This window comes from Ascoidea rubescens, assembly GCF_001661345.1.
Source record: "Ascoidea rubescens DSM 1968 unplaced genomic scaffold ASCRUscaffold_8, whole genome shotgun sequence".
Taxonomy (NCBI): Eukaryota; Fungi; Ascomycota; class Saccharomycetes; order Ascoideales; family Ascoideaceae; genus Ascoidea; species Ascoidea rubescens.
In genome coordinates this window covers 257,285-270,868 of record NW_017962920.1, presented here as the reverse complement: position 1 = coordinate 270,868, position 13,584 = coordinate 257,285, and the positions used below count along the sequence as shown (strand labels likewise).

Sequence of the window (13,584 nt, the reverse complement as noted above, 5' to 3'; positions counted from 1 at the left end):
TTAGATCAAGTAATCAAGAAAAATATATAAAAAACAAATATGAAACACAAAAAAGTCTATATATATTATTAATTTTATTATAAATAACTATTTAACAACTTTTAAGCTAAAATCAACAATCCCACAACCTTGATGAATTGAACTGGTAGAATAAATATCAATTTCATTGGAAAGAAAATCTTTAATATTTTCCAAAGTTAAACCACCTGAACATTCTAATAGGAAAGATTTATTAGATACATTATTCCATTTATTCCTAATGTTAGTTGCAGCAATTTTTAATTCATTTGGGGTAAAATTATCCAACATAATAACATCAGCACCAGCTTCTATAGCTTCGTTTGCTTCTTCCTCTGATTGAACTTCAACTTCAATTTTAACAGTAAAACCACCGGCTTTTTTAGCAGCTTGAACAGCTTTGGTAATTGAGCCAAAAGACCAGATGTGGTTATCCTTTAACATTATCATAGAAGATAAATCATATCTATGAGTATCACATCCACCAACTAGCATGGAATATTTTTCCAATAGTCTTAAACCTGGAGTAGTTTTTCTTGTCCCTGCAATGATCCCTTTATAACCCGATTCTCTTGCTTTTGTGATGGTTATAAAAGATTTTGTAGCAATTCCCGAACACCTGGACAAAATATTTAAAGATAATCTTTCAGCTAATAAAATATTTCTAACTGGGGTATCGTGAATTTCAGCTACTATAACTTTTCCTTCTTTGTTTAAATTTATATAATCACCATCTTTATAATACCACTTGATATTTTGGATTCCACATTGATTGAAGACCTCTTTAACAAAGGGTAAACCACTAATCAAAGCATTTTGTTTACAATATAAAGTGGCATCGGTCAAAGCTTCACCAACAACATAACCACCATAATCGAAACTTGCTACATCCTCAGACAACCAGTCAGTGATGTCCTGTTTCCATTTCCCATTGATTGGTAATAAATGCAGTGGATCGAGACTCATTTTTATATCGAATATCAAATTCTGTTTCCAATATTGCCCACTTTGAAACAATAAGGCTTTCTAATATTGTCTCCACAAGGTGAGAAAAGTCGAGTTTTGGGATTTCTCGTCAAATAAGGTTGGTTCTAAATCGGAATTGGTTTAAGTCACGTGTGATCGTTTAATTACGGGGATCCGGCTTGGAAGGAGGAAACGTTTTCATTGGATTTTGCTACAGCGTTAATTGATGAATAGCCAGAGAATATGAATAGTCAGAGAATATATATTGCGATTATGAAATGAATGTTATTAGGAAAAGGATAGAAGAAGAAATGAAAAGCTGAAGATATAATATAAAAGGTTATGTTAGGATAATATTATCAAGTGGTTCTAAAGTCATAAATAAAGGCCTTCTAAAAGGTGGTGATAGTAGTGGGAAAAGTGTCACTTTTATTATTATTTTTCATTTTCTTCTTGTTCATTTTTATTAATTTGCATTTCTTCATCGTGTTTCTTTTGAACCATAGCAGCATAACCGAATCTGGAGGTTTTTCTTAAATTTGGTCCCCATTTAGCGAAAACCCATGGAACCGGTAACATTAATAAAGCAATGAAACCAAATAGTGATGAAGCCCAGTCAATGCCCAATTTATCATACATTTGAACAGTGAATAAAGGGAAAACCGAAGCAAGAGAATATCTGAGAAGATTGTTTGCAGCTAAAGCCGAGGCAACGGATAATGGGGGATAGGATAGGGCGAAATAAGAAATATTTGAGAAAAAAATTAAAATCATTGAAAAGCCAAATGGTAGACCAGCAGCTATTGATACCATATAATGAACGGATTCTCTTGCAGTCCAGCCTAACCAAAATAAAGAAGGAGGCAAAATGATTGCACCAACTTTACAGAGGTCCAATCTGCTTTCAGGTTCTGGAAAAACAGGATTTCCATTTTCATCAAATTGGCCTCTTGTTCCATCAGGATTTTTTTTCCAATAGACAAATCTGTCAACATAAATGAAATAAACAGTTCCTAAACCTAAACCTATTCCTATACCAAGAAAGGCTAAACCTGAGACACCGAAACTCATTTGATAAACTCCCCTGTAAATGATGGGGAAAGCTTCAAAGAAACCAAAGAGAACGGAAAATACAAATGCAATATATATTGAGAAAACCATGACGATTGGTTCAACAAATAGCATTTGAATTGGTTTTACTAAACAAACACCGATTATAATTTTTAGAAATTGACCTAAAGTGACATCGGGTTTTTTTAAAATATAACCTCTTTTTTTAGCTCTTTTTTTCAATAAGATTGGTTTATAGGATTCAGGTAGCAGAATAACTGGAATTAAGATTAAGCCTGCAGCCATTAAGTTTACCCATAGAGTCCATTTCCAACCTTTTTTCTCTGCTACAAAGCCACCAATGACAGGGCCCAAAACAGGACCTAGAAATGGAGCCAAACAAAATGTTCCCATTGCTACACCTTGCATTTGAACTTCCCAGATATCACAAATAGTACCACCTGCAACAGCCATGGCTGGAGATGAAAAGAACCCTGAAAAGAACCTTAGAACTAATATCGACTGAATATTGTTTGATAAACCGACACCCATGGTGAATAGCATTGACATTGGTAAAGAGAAAAGATAAACGATTTTTCTACCAAATAGTTCTGAGATTGGAGCAGCTAGAATTGGGCCAAAAGCTAAACCTATCAAATAAAAAGTTAAACCTGCCAAACAAAGCTCTTGGGATATATTCAACTCTACCATCAATTCGGGAACACCACAAACAAATAAAGATGAACCAAAAGTGACAACAAGACAGATACAGGCTACAGTCATAGTGGAGTACCATTTTTTCCAGCTTGGCCAATTATTTGGATTATCAGGATCATCAGCACCTTCCCAATCTAAAGTGCTTGGATCAATAAGTTTAGGGTCTTCTTCATTCTCATAATGACTTTCGTCTTTATGAGAATGTAATTTTGAAAAATGTGAAGTTACATTTCTTAATTCATTTAGATAGCCCTCAGATGGGGTTATGGCGAGACTTTTTGTTCTTTCTAACTTGACTTCATTTCCAATTTCTTCTAAAGTTAACTGTCTGGTGATTGTATCGTTATTGTTTGCGAAATTTGACGAATTTAGATAATTAATGAAGTCATTATCATTGCTTTCTTGGTCAAATTCTGAATCTGAAAAAGATGATTTAGTTGGTATCTGAGCTTTAGGACTATCTTTCGTAGTCAAAGAATCTGTCTGAGAATAGCTCATAGTATATATGTATTATTGAGATCGATATGAGTATAGTGCAGAACTTAAATATAGAATCTGAAGTAAAATTTTCAAAATCGATATAATTGAGTTCTTTCTCAAAAAAAATAAAACATTACAGAGACAGCAGAAACCATGATTTATATATAATACACAACAAGATGAGTAGCCAATTGTTATGATTGGCTCAAAGTACACTTTTCATACTTTTACCAAGTCATTTAACGTTGAGCAGATTTTTTGTGAGTTTCTTTCTTCTTTGCTGATTCAAGACCGGCATTTACCAATTGATTCGGAAAGCAAAGCACCGAACTGAAGAACATAGTGGAGAAGCGAAGAGCCAACCACCCCGACGGCCGTATTGGGCCTGCCGCTACTTTTTCCGACCCCTTTGGGACACCCGTTTTTGAACGCGGACACGACAAGTGCGGTCCCGAGCTTCGTATTGCTTTCTCGTGCTGCTTTCGGGCCGGCACAACTCCATTTGGTCTGCGATTCGGTTTCGGAAAACTCAAGTACAACATCACGCACGTGTACATGCAGATGTGCTCGGAGTTGGTATGATACCTGCAGATGATTGCATCAGAAAACAGATTTTCGACATTAGCTTTACGGAAGAAAATCCGGTGTTTCTCTTTCTCATCAAAGTGCAATTTCTGGTGAGAATATCAGATTGTGGAGCAGAGCTGTGTTTTCTATTTGCGTTTCTATGAAAAGATCACTATTTATTGCGAGGCGTAGTGGTTCAACTTCCATAGTCTCGCCTTTCCTGCTTCATTTCCAACACATATCATCTGGCTCTTGGGACTAAAAGCCACACTTGTAACCTTGCCTAGGGGAGTTCCACTGTTTGGCCAGTTTTTGAACACTTGACAACTGGGCAAATGAACCAATCTTAGTGCATCTTTTTTCCCTCGACTGGCCATGCACAACAACTGTCCATCGTGATTGAAGGTCAAAGATGATATAGAAGTCGTCAACTGCTGCATTGTATTTAGCAATTTTCTCTTCTGGAAATCATAAATATTTACAATTCCTAAATTCGTACCAATGGCCAAAAATCTATCATTCTTACTGCCCACAGAGAGCTTTGTTATACCAATTCCATTATTGTCTTTCCATTTTCCAATTATGTTTCCGCTTTCAACCTCAAATTCCCAGATTTCTCCACTAGTACTTATCACTATGATTTTTCCATCATTGGAATAAAAATCAAAATCGGCCAACACCCCCTCGATTTTGAAATTTCTAATCCAAATACCATTTAAGGATGAAATCAAATTGATATACCCATTGTTCCCCATCAATCCAATAAATCTTCCATCTTTACTCATTTTAAATCTTTCAAAACTTTTTTGTGTTGATTCATGTCCATATAATCTTTGAATCTTATTTATTTCTTCTGTTTTAATATTCCACTTGTACATATATTTTCTTCTCCCTCCAGAGAATATCTCATAGCTTGAATTTTCATTAAGTTCACTATTCTCTGTTCGACTGAAATACGCAGTTTGAATTGGTGAATCCTTTAAATACAATGTAGTCACAACGTTATTATTCTTACCATCGATATGGTATACTCTAACAGTTTGATCATATCCACCTGTTAATAACAATGGCAAATTAATATGAAATGATATCGTTTGTATTGCTGCTCTAGAAAGATGCTTATAGTTTGCATCTTTCAATCTAGTTAAATCAATCGCCACTGAACTCAATAGTTTACTTATCTTAGAATTATTATCATACGATATATTGTATCCGTCATGATTTATCTTTGACAATAATCTAATTAATGAATTCGAATTGTTATTTGTATCGGCCTCATTTGTCTCATACTCACCATCGGAATCATCTTCTTTATTTCCATTATCATTCTTCCTTTTGCCATCTTCATTATCCGAATTCATCTCATTTTCGAATCCATTTTTGCTTAAATTAATTGCCCATTCGGGTCGAGGATAAATTCTCTCGTATTGTGCTCTTAATCGTTTTATATATGTCTTTCCCGATATTATTGAATCATTCTCTGTTTTACGCAATTTTTTTAATCGGTCCATTGATAATATATCAATATTTATTTTTCCATCATCGCTATCTTCCCATGCATCAGAATTGGAATCTAATTCACCATTTTTTAAATCCAAGTTTGATTCTAAATCAGAATCGGAATCTTCATTTCCAGAATTTGATCCCTTATCAACTTCAATTTCTAAATTTTTATCTTTATCGTCCTGAGTATTTTCATTATCGCCATCATCCACAAAGAATAACTCATCGTCTTGAAGTAATTCGGTATTGACCCCCATCTCTTGATCAATGTCTTCATCGCTTTGATAATCTATATCTCGAAAATCATTTATGCCATGGTTATCATCATCTTCATCTTCCTCATCTTCATCCGATAAAAAATTATAATCGATATCATTCAATTTTTTCAAATTATCGTCAAATCCCTTTTCGTCCCCAAATACTAATTTTTCTAATAATAATTCTTCTTCATCTTTTGGAGGTATCTCGATCTTGACTTTCTTTTTCGATTTACTACCACCCTTTTTCTGTTTGTTCACATTATTCTTATTGACTTTGCTGACTGTGCCACTTTTCTTATTACTGCTGTTATTCTTCTTTCCCATTGTTTATTCTACTTTTTTGTTGTTCCTCTTTCTTTCTCTTTCATTTCGACCCAAAATCACCAAAATTTTTCACTTTCTCAAAACTAAAATAAAAAAAAAAAACAGCACGTGAATCTTGAGCGGACTTTCAAAAAACTAGGAAAATGAGAAGTGAGGTTGAATATCGCTGTAAGGAAAGATATAAAGATATAACCAGAATATATCATTGCAACTTAATAGGTTTCAATTATATATTGCCTTTATCTCCGCAGAATAAATTATACCGAAAATGCTTTTAGGAAAGAGAGCTGCGTATGTGATCCCCTTTTTTTTTTCGACAACAAAAAATAAACCAATCTTTGCCTTGCTAAGAGGATTGTCTTTTTGATGGCTCGGTTTTTGTATATTAACAATAATGAATCCTTTGAAAATCATTGAAATTGTTTTGTTTTGTTTTGTTTTCTTTATTTAAAAACAATATCCTTATAGAATTCATCCATCAAAGTATTTAAATCATAAAACATGGAGAATGACTCCATCGTTTATTAGAGCTAGACAACCATATTTTTGGAAGAATTTTGCTACTTTTTTTATTTTGGCAGCTATTCCCACTTCTGCTTACTTTTACACCTATAAATTTTTGGGTAAAGATGATTTGGCTGATATCGAGATACCTCCAATTAGTGAGGAAGATTTGAAGAAATTGAAAGCCGAATATGAAGCTGAAAAGAAGCTTGAAGGAAAATAGATTAACAGTATCTTTGAAATTGAAATTGATAATAAAGGTATTAATATAAAACGATATAATATGTTTATTACTTTCATTATTTTGATATTATTTTGTAATTTTCATGTAAATAGACAACACATTGGTTTATTCACGTTTTAGGTTTATGTTTTAATATATATAATATTAATATTAATATTAACTATAAAAGAAAATAAAGGCATTCAATAACGGCGGGAAACAAAATGAGATAAACTGTGTATATAAATTATAATAATACAATAAATAAACTGAGATCATTAGCAAAAGTCAATAAGAAAATAAAGAAAATAAAGAAAATAAAGAAAATAAAGAAAATAAAGAAAATAAAGAAAATAAAGAAAATAAAAAAAAAATAAAAAAATAAAACATCAAATTAAAATACGGTTAAAAATTAATAGAAAAATGAACGATGCTTAAACCATAAACTGAAAGGGAGAATTGAATATTACTAGAAAGAAATAATAATGAAAACATAAAAAACGATATATAAAAGAGCTTTAACAAAAATAAGAACTACAAAAAACGGTTAAAGGTGAAATTGAACTGAAATGATGAGAGAATTGTAAAACAAATGTAAAGAGCTTGTAAATAAAAATTGTAAAGTTGTAAAAATATAAAATTGGTTAACGTTTCATTTTAAATAGCTGGTCGTAATTTTCATTCGATAGTAATTGGTTTCTGACCATCATAGTATGGTTACGGTTTAAATCACTCGAATTTGAAGTATTTTGAGTATTAAAAGAAAGTATTGGGGTAGTGAAACTTCTTTGTTGTTGCCTAGAGAGATTGTTATTAGAATTGAAACTGGGATTGGAATAATCATTATAATTTTGATTTGTGAAGGGAGTTAAATTTCTTAGTTGTATATTTTCATTTGAGCCGTTATATTGCTCGTAATCATTGTAATTATTGTAACTATTATCATATCTAGTATTATTATCAAAAGGATTATTGGTGCTACCGTTATTATTATTATTATTATTATTATTATTATTATTATTATTATTATTATTATTATCAAAAGAATTATAAACCGGAGAATAATAGTGATTTGTATTTGGGTTATTCGTGCTTAAAAAAGTACTTGATATAGAGTTTGCAAAAGAATTTACTGGTTTCAAGTTGTTATTAAAATCAGGTTGATAATAAGTTGTTGAGGTATTTGAAAAATTTGAGTCATTTGATATATCTCTTGTATTATTTTTTTGGGATAGTAATAGATTTGTGGATGAAAAGTTGTTATTGTTACTACTATTGCTATTGTTGAATAGATTATAAGTTTTTCTCTTTAATGAAGATCTCTTTTGTTGGTTATCTTCAAAATTAACAGCAGGTAGAGTTGGGTGGATTTGTAATTTTGAATTTTCTAATTTAACTTGTCTTAAAGAACTTTTATGATATTTTCGTGATAAATTAGAGACATTCTGATTAATCAAGTTGCAAATATATTGTTTCAAAGATTGGTTGTGAACTTTATGAATCTTTGGCAAGACAAACATTGATAATATCAAAGCCCATAAAAACTCAATAAAGAAGATTAACCAAATGGAAAAGGATAAAAACATGAATAGTAATACAACAGCGTATTTTTCACTAAAACCTACTTTAAGTAAATTCTTTAGACTTTGTAGAACGGTTTCTGCTTGACCATCAATAAATATTGAGACTATTGTTAAACCATTAATTACTTGTCTGGGGGTGTTTGCAAAGATCAAGGCGATTGAACTCTTAAAGGTGAAAAAAATGAAGAAAGCACGTTTATCGAAAAAATTTGACGGAGAAATTTCATTATAAAGACAGAAATATTTGTATGATTTGACACACCAAAGAAATCTTGAAACAGAGTTAAGGTAAGTCAAGGAGATGTTTCTGGTAAAGTATAGCTTTACACCTTTGATCCAGTCGATTATAATCAAGACTATGGAAAGCAATATGCAGCCGCTAAATAACCATCTTGAAATCTCAAAGGGTATGATGGGTTGTATTTCGTCGTTGGTCCATTTGTTGAAAACTAGTAAGTTGATGCAGGTGTAGATATCAAAACAGAACAACAAGACATGTAGCAAATTCATGATTATGGAGCATATTAGATTCCAGAGAGTGGAGAACTTGTAATTTTTGAACTGGTCAAGATCTACGATATCAAAGGTGTTGTTGTCGATCTCCCATTCCCAGGAGTTTCTTCTGAATAGCATGGCAAGCGGTGGGCCTGGAGTGGATCAGGAGTAGCAAAACGAAAGGACTCTTTGAGACAAAGAGAAAGGGTCTGAGGTCTCAGAAACAATAGAAGTGAAGAAGCGAGACGAAATGCAATGGCTTTTATACCGCAGCAATACGTCCGCAGCGGGATGAGTACAGCCCTAATTAGAAATAAGCTTTGAGAAACCGTTGGATTCCTCAGCCAACTATTTATAGGCGCTCAAACCCGTCTGGGTGGCTTTGCTTGGATGCGTCCGTGTACATGGTTCCACGCAGAGAGCTGCGATATCAAACGTGCAGTCGCGTATGCGCTATGACGTATATTTGCATCAGATCACCTAATCTTCATGCAGCAAATTCCAGACTTATTTCTGAACCTTTTGAGCTTTTTGGAGAAAATTTTGTAGATTGGCTGTTCTTCAAACTCCACAAAGCAGTAGAATAGTGGAGTACAGTAGGATATACTTCAACGTATATCGAGAGTGGTGGTTGCCAACATAGAGCTGTTCTTTGTTTCTGCCGCTGTTGCTTCTGGAGTTGCGATGATGCAAGGTCCTTCTACTTCAACTGTAGATGCCACTGATTCCCATCTCCCCCAGATTAGAGCTCAAAACACAACCCAAGACGCCATTAAAGCAGCTGGTTTTCTTGATTTACTTGATGAGATCAGTACCACTGAACTTGGTTCTGCCTATTCTGGTCAGAAAATTGATATGAATAATCAAACATTAGCGAATTTCAAAACAGATTTAATTACTAATGAGGAATTGGTCAGGAAAGTGGTTGAGTACTTTCAACTGCCCTTACCCAACATTAACCAAATGTTTCCATGGCTTCATCATCATGACACTTCAACTTCTTTTCCTGGCGAGGAAAATACTGAAAACAACAACAACCACAAGTTCTTAACTTTGATTCGTTCCACGGATCCATTCCAAAAAGACAATAAAATTAATAGTAACAATAATCAGACTGATAACTATTACAATGATGACGATAATATTAATAATAATAGCTCCATCTATAATGGTCCAAATTGTGCCAATAATTATGGATTTCTCAAGAATTCTGTCCTGCCAACAGATTATTTAAAACCACTATCTTACTTGTATCAAAAGATCTCATTAAATAACAATAACAATAACAATAATAATAATAATATAAAATTTAAACCGGGTTTATCAACAACAAATCGAAACACCTTGTATAACTACATCGCTCACTTAATCTTTGATCTCTTTGAAAATTTACTAATAGACTCCTTAAAATCAAAATTGATCAACTTAATCGTTGATGACTGTTTGAAATTAAATTTACTACCTTTATTTAAGCATAAATCCTTTGCATTATCAATTCAAAACTCCTTTTCAAATTATATTAATAAAGCCAACATCAACGTTATGAATAATTCTAACAACAATACTGATTACACTCAAGATTCTATTAGAGCTAGAAAATCAATAAGAAACTTTGACCTACAAATCTCAAAAATCTCAATTATTTCAAATGTTATCATTTATTGTTTAAATAAAAATTCTCATTTGAAAAATTGTAACTGCAAATCATTAGCAAGATTAATCTACTTGGCTAATTTATTTTACATTTCTCAGTATAAGAAAAAAAATCAAATCATTATAGTTAAGGATAATTCTTCACTTTTGTTAAATAATATCTCAATTCTATCAAATTTCAATTCAAATTATTATACTTCCATTAATAATTCCTTTCAACTATTAACTTCTGATTTATATTCAAATCTATCTATAAATAACTCTTGTGCCAAATATCCTGATCAACTTCCAAGTTTTTTCAATAAATATCAAATTGATGATATTCTTAATCATGATTCAAATTATATATTAAAAGAAAAACTAGAAAGCCTTAAAATTTCTTCCTCTACTAAAATCATCAAAAATGTTTATTTCGGCAATAAACAAGATTTCGATTATTTCAAATTTCTTAATGATTCAAATGCTTTAAATGACCACTTGCTTGATATTTCTTCCTTTTCTTCTAATGATTCTAATTTTGATCCTTCCTTTATCGATTATTTAAACCTCTTTCAAGAACCTATACCATTAGTCTGTGACCCAAGAAATTCAATTTTACAATACAATCATCTCAATTACTATAAAAATCCAAATTCTTTTATTAACAGCATTCCTGTAAAATGGAATTTTTTTATTTATTGCCATTCAGATCCTTATTTTCCAAATTTAGTTCAGTTTCCTTCTTTTCAGTTATTATCTGCTATTCATGCCTTTGTTGTTTATGAAGATGATTCAGGTTTAAATGAATCCTTTTTCAAATTTAATTTAAGCTCAATTTTTATAGATTTTCCGTCCTATGTATCCGGCATTGGTGACATGTCTTTATCCGATATCTTATCAATAATTAATCTTTGCAAAATATTATATTATAGAAATACTTCAAAATTTCCAGCTTTAATTTTCTCAAATGATGGTTATTCTGAGGTCTCTTTATTGCAAATTTGTTTTTTAATTTTCTCAACTGGTAAAAATTTAAATCAAGTTTTATTAGATTTACAATTAAACCATGGCAGACCTATTTTTTTTGCTTCATCTTATACTGAGTTTTTTATTCATCTAGAAAAAATTTTATTGTTCTTTTCTCCTTTATTTAAAATTGACTCAAACAGCACTAAAAAAAATAATAACGTTATTCATATTGATAATGATGATGATGATGATATTTTTAATGATTGTGAAGAAAACGAATTTGAAAACATTAGTTTAGCTTGCAGAGAAAGATTAATCAGTTCTGATTTACTCACTCTAGATGAAATTGAAATAAAACTAAGCATGCTATTGTTATCTTCAAATAATAACAATATTAATTATTCTATATCTTGGTTTCAAAAAACCTGCGATAATTCAAAGATTTTCTCTTTTCCTTCAAGAATATTGCCTCATCTATATCTTGGTTCAATCAGACATGCAAACAATCTTCAATTATTAAAGCTTTTAAAAATCAACAAAATGATTTCCGTTGGGGAACTTCCTGTTGATTGGTTATCAAATCTTGACTCCAAAAACTATAAAGTGGAAGTTGTATCCAACATTTGTCAAGCTGTTACTTTTAATTCTAACTTAGGTGAAGATTTCCCCATTAAAAAGTTGTTGTTTGTTAACGTTTTAGATAATGGTATCCACACATTCTCTAATTCCTTAGATAGCATTCTAAAGTTTATCAACGATGATGATGGAAAACTAAATATTGATACAAGAGTTTTAGTTCACTGTCATGTTGGAGTATCTAGATCAGCAACTATTTGTATTGCTGAAGTCATGAAAAGATTGAATTTCTCCTTTGCTTACGCATACCTTTATGTTAGAGTAAGGAGAATCAGCATATTACTCTATCCAAATCTTAAATTCTGTTATGAATTATATAAATGGAAAGAAAAAAAACTTATAGATCAATACAAAAATGAGGTTGCAGATCAGTTATGCCAAAAAATTGATCAATTGTCAGGAAATATGGATAAAATTCTTGAGTTGACTTCAACAAGCTCAATTACCCAAAATTTCTCTCAGACTAATTCACAAAAACTTGATGGTGTCATTTCTAAACCATTCTTAAGAGATATTGATTGGCATTTATTTTGCCATCAAGTGGCTGAAATGAACAAAAGATATTTACTTCAATCTAAAAGAACAGTTTAACTAAAATTTTTGATTTTCTTCTTTATTTGATTTTTTTTTATTTTGTTAAATTTTCTTTCTTTCTGTTTTCTATTTTTAACTCTTATTTTTCTCTTCTATTGACTATATTTCCCATATTATATTTTTGTTCAAAAGACTTCAAAATAATCTACTTGATACTTTTATCAATAGACGTTCTTGTTATAACGTTTTTTTTTTCCTTCTTATATTATTAAACTATAACAGAATTATATCAGTCATTGCTGCTGCAATTCTTTTTCAATTGACATTATGATTATATTATATAAATTTATATAAACATTGTGATGACCATTTAATAACACAACTTTTTGTAGTCAATATATGCCAAATACTTTTGCCCTTTTATTTGCAACAGTTTTGTGCTTTTGTGGTAGATTCATTTTTTTCAATATGAGAACAAAAAAAAACCCCACTAATGCTCATAATAGGTTGTTTATATTTTTACTTTGATTTTATCTTTAAAACAATTCTAAAACTGACTAAATAATCAAAAATGAAGTTTTTTCTACCCATCATTTATCTCTGGGCTTGGGTCAATGCATTGAATCTTGAATTTGCTAAACCATCGCCGACCACCACTCTTCCCACTTTGGTTTGGGTAACAGGAACTGATGAAAGTGGTATTACAAGAACAACACAGTCTATTTTCACTCAACAATTCAGAGAACTAAAAACAAAAGTGATGATAATGCCAAAAGCAGGGAATTTGCACTTGGTTTCAAGCAATTATAAAACAGACGACGATGGTTCTTCAACTATGAATTTCCAAAATAAATATTCTCAACTCAAAGATGAGGAAAGTAAAGGTTTAAAGAGAAATGGAACTTCCTGGAATTTAGTTTTTATATTGCTTATTTTTACTACAGCATTTATGGTTATTAATGTTCTCTGAAGAAAAAACCAACTATTATTAGAATATGAAGGAAATAAAACAGACCAAATAATGAGCTGAAAACAAAATAAATAAAAAACTAAAACCAAAACTAAAGCTAAAAATAAAAATAAAAATAAAAAATAAAACAAATTTCCAACTTTTATGCTTTTT

The 13,584-nt window shown here is 31.2% G+C and overlaps 7 protein-coding genes across 7 annotated transcripts; 3 read left to right on the top strand and 4 right to left on the bottom strand.

Annotated features, from left to right (window-relative positions):
* Positions 1–15: 15 nt before the first annotated feature.
* Positions 16–1,035, bottom strand: BNA6 (nicotinate-nucleotide diphosphorylase (carboxylating)). The gene has a single exon (XM_020193434.1). The coding sequence runs from the start codon at positions 982–984 to the stop codon at positions 88–90; it is 897 nt and encodes a 298-aa protein (XP_020046663.1). The 5' UTR covers positions 985–1,035; the 3' UTR covers positions 16–87.
* A 308-nt stretch (positions 1,036–1,343) lies between these two features.
* ASCRUDRAFT_91709 (MFS transporter) lies at positions 1,344–3,484 on the bottom strand (the record flags this gene model as incomplete). The annotated part of the gene is made up of 3 exons (XM_020195086.1): positions 2,980–3,484; positions 1,486–2,925; positions 1,344–1,376 (listed from the first exon to the last, which is right to left on the bottom strand). Exons 1-3 carry the CDS (start codon positions 3,247–3,249, stop codon positions 1,344–1,346), a joined length of 1,743 nt encoding a protein of 580 aa, XP_020046662.1. The 5' UTR covers positions 3,250–3,484.
* Positions 3,485–3,883: 399 nt separating this feature from the next.
* UTP18 (Utp18p) lies at positions 3,884–6,021 on the bottom strand. Its single transcript, XM_020193433.1, has one exon. It carries the CDS (start codon positions 5,883–5,885, stop codon positions 3,975–3,977), a length of 1,911 nt encoding a protein of 636 aa, XP_020046661.1. The 5' UTR covers positions 5,886–6,021; the 3' UTR covers positions 3,884–3,974.
* A 58-nt stretch (positions 6,022–6,079) lies between these two features.
* Positions 6,080–6,891, top strand: COA3 (Coa3p). Its single transcript, XM_020193432.1, has 2 exons — positions 6,080–6,176; positions 6,354–6,891. The coding sequence occupies exons 1-2, from the start codon at positions 6,154–6,156 to the stop codon at positions 6,610–6,612; spliced, it is 282 nt and encodes a 93-aa protein (XP_020046660.1). The 5' UTR covers positions 6,080–6,153; the 3' UTR covers positions 6,613–6,891.
* Positions 6,892–8,021: 1,130 nt separating this feature from the next.
* On the bottom strand, positions 8,022–8,828 carry KCH1 (Kch1p; the record flags this gene model as incomplete). The annotated part of the gene is made up of 1 exon (XM_020190636.1): positions 8,022–8,828. A coding segment is annotated over one exon (807 nt), but the record flags the coding sequence as incomplete, so codon positions are not given.
* A 489-nt stretch (positions 8,829–9,317) lies between these two features.
* On the top strand, positions 9,318–12,727 carry ASCRUDRAFT_76350 (uncharacterized protein). The gene has a single exon (XM_020193431.1). The coding sequence runs from the start codon at positions 9,375–9,377 to the stop codon at positions 12,516–12,518; it is 3,144 nt and encodes a 1,047-aa protein (XP_020046658.1). The 5' UTR covers positions 9,318–9,374; the 3' UTR covers positions 12,519–12,727.
* A 305-nt stretch (positions 12,728–13,032) lies between these two features.
* ASCRUDRAFT_70873 (uncharacterized protein) lies at positions 13,033–13,431 on the top strand (the record flags this gene model as incomplete). The annotated part of the gene is made up of 1 exon (XM_020191851.1): positions 13,033–13,431. One exon carries the CDS (start codon positions 13,033–13,035, stop codon positions 13,429–13,431), a length of 399 nt encoding a protein of 132 aa, XP_020046657.1.
* Positions 13,432–13,584: the final 153 nt, after the last annotated feature.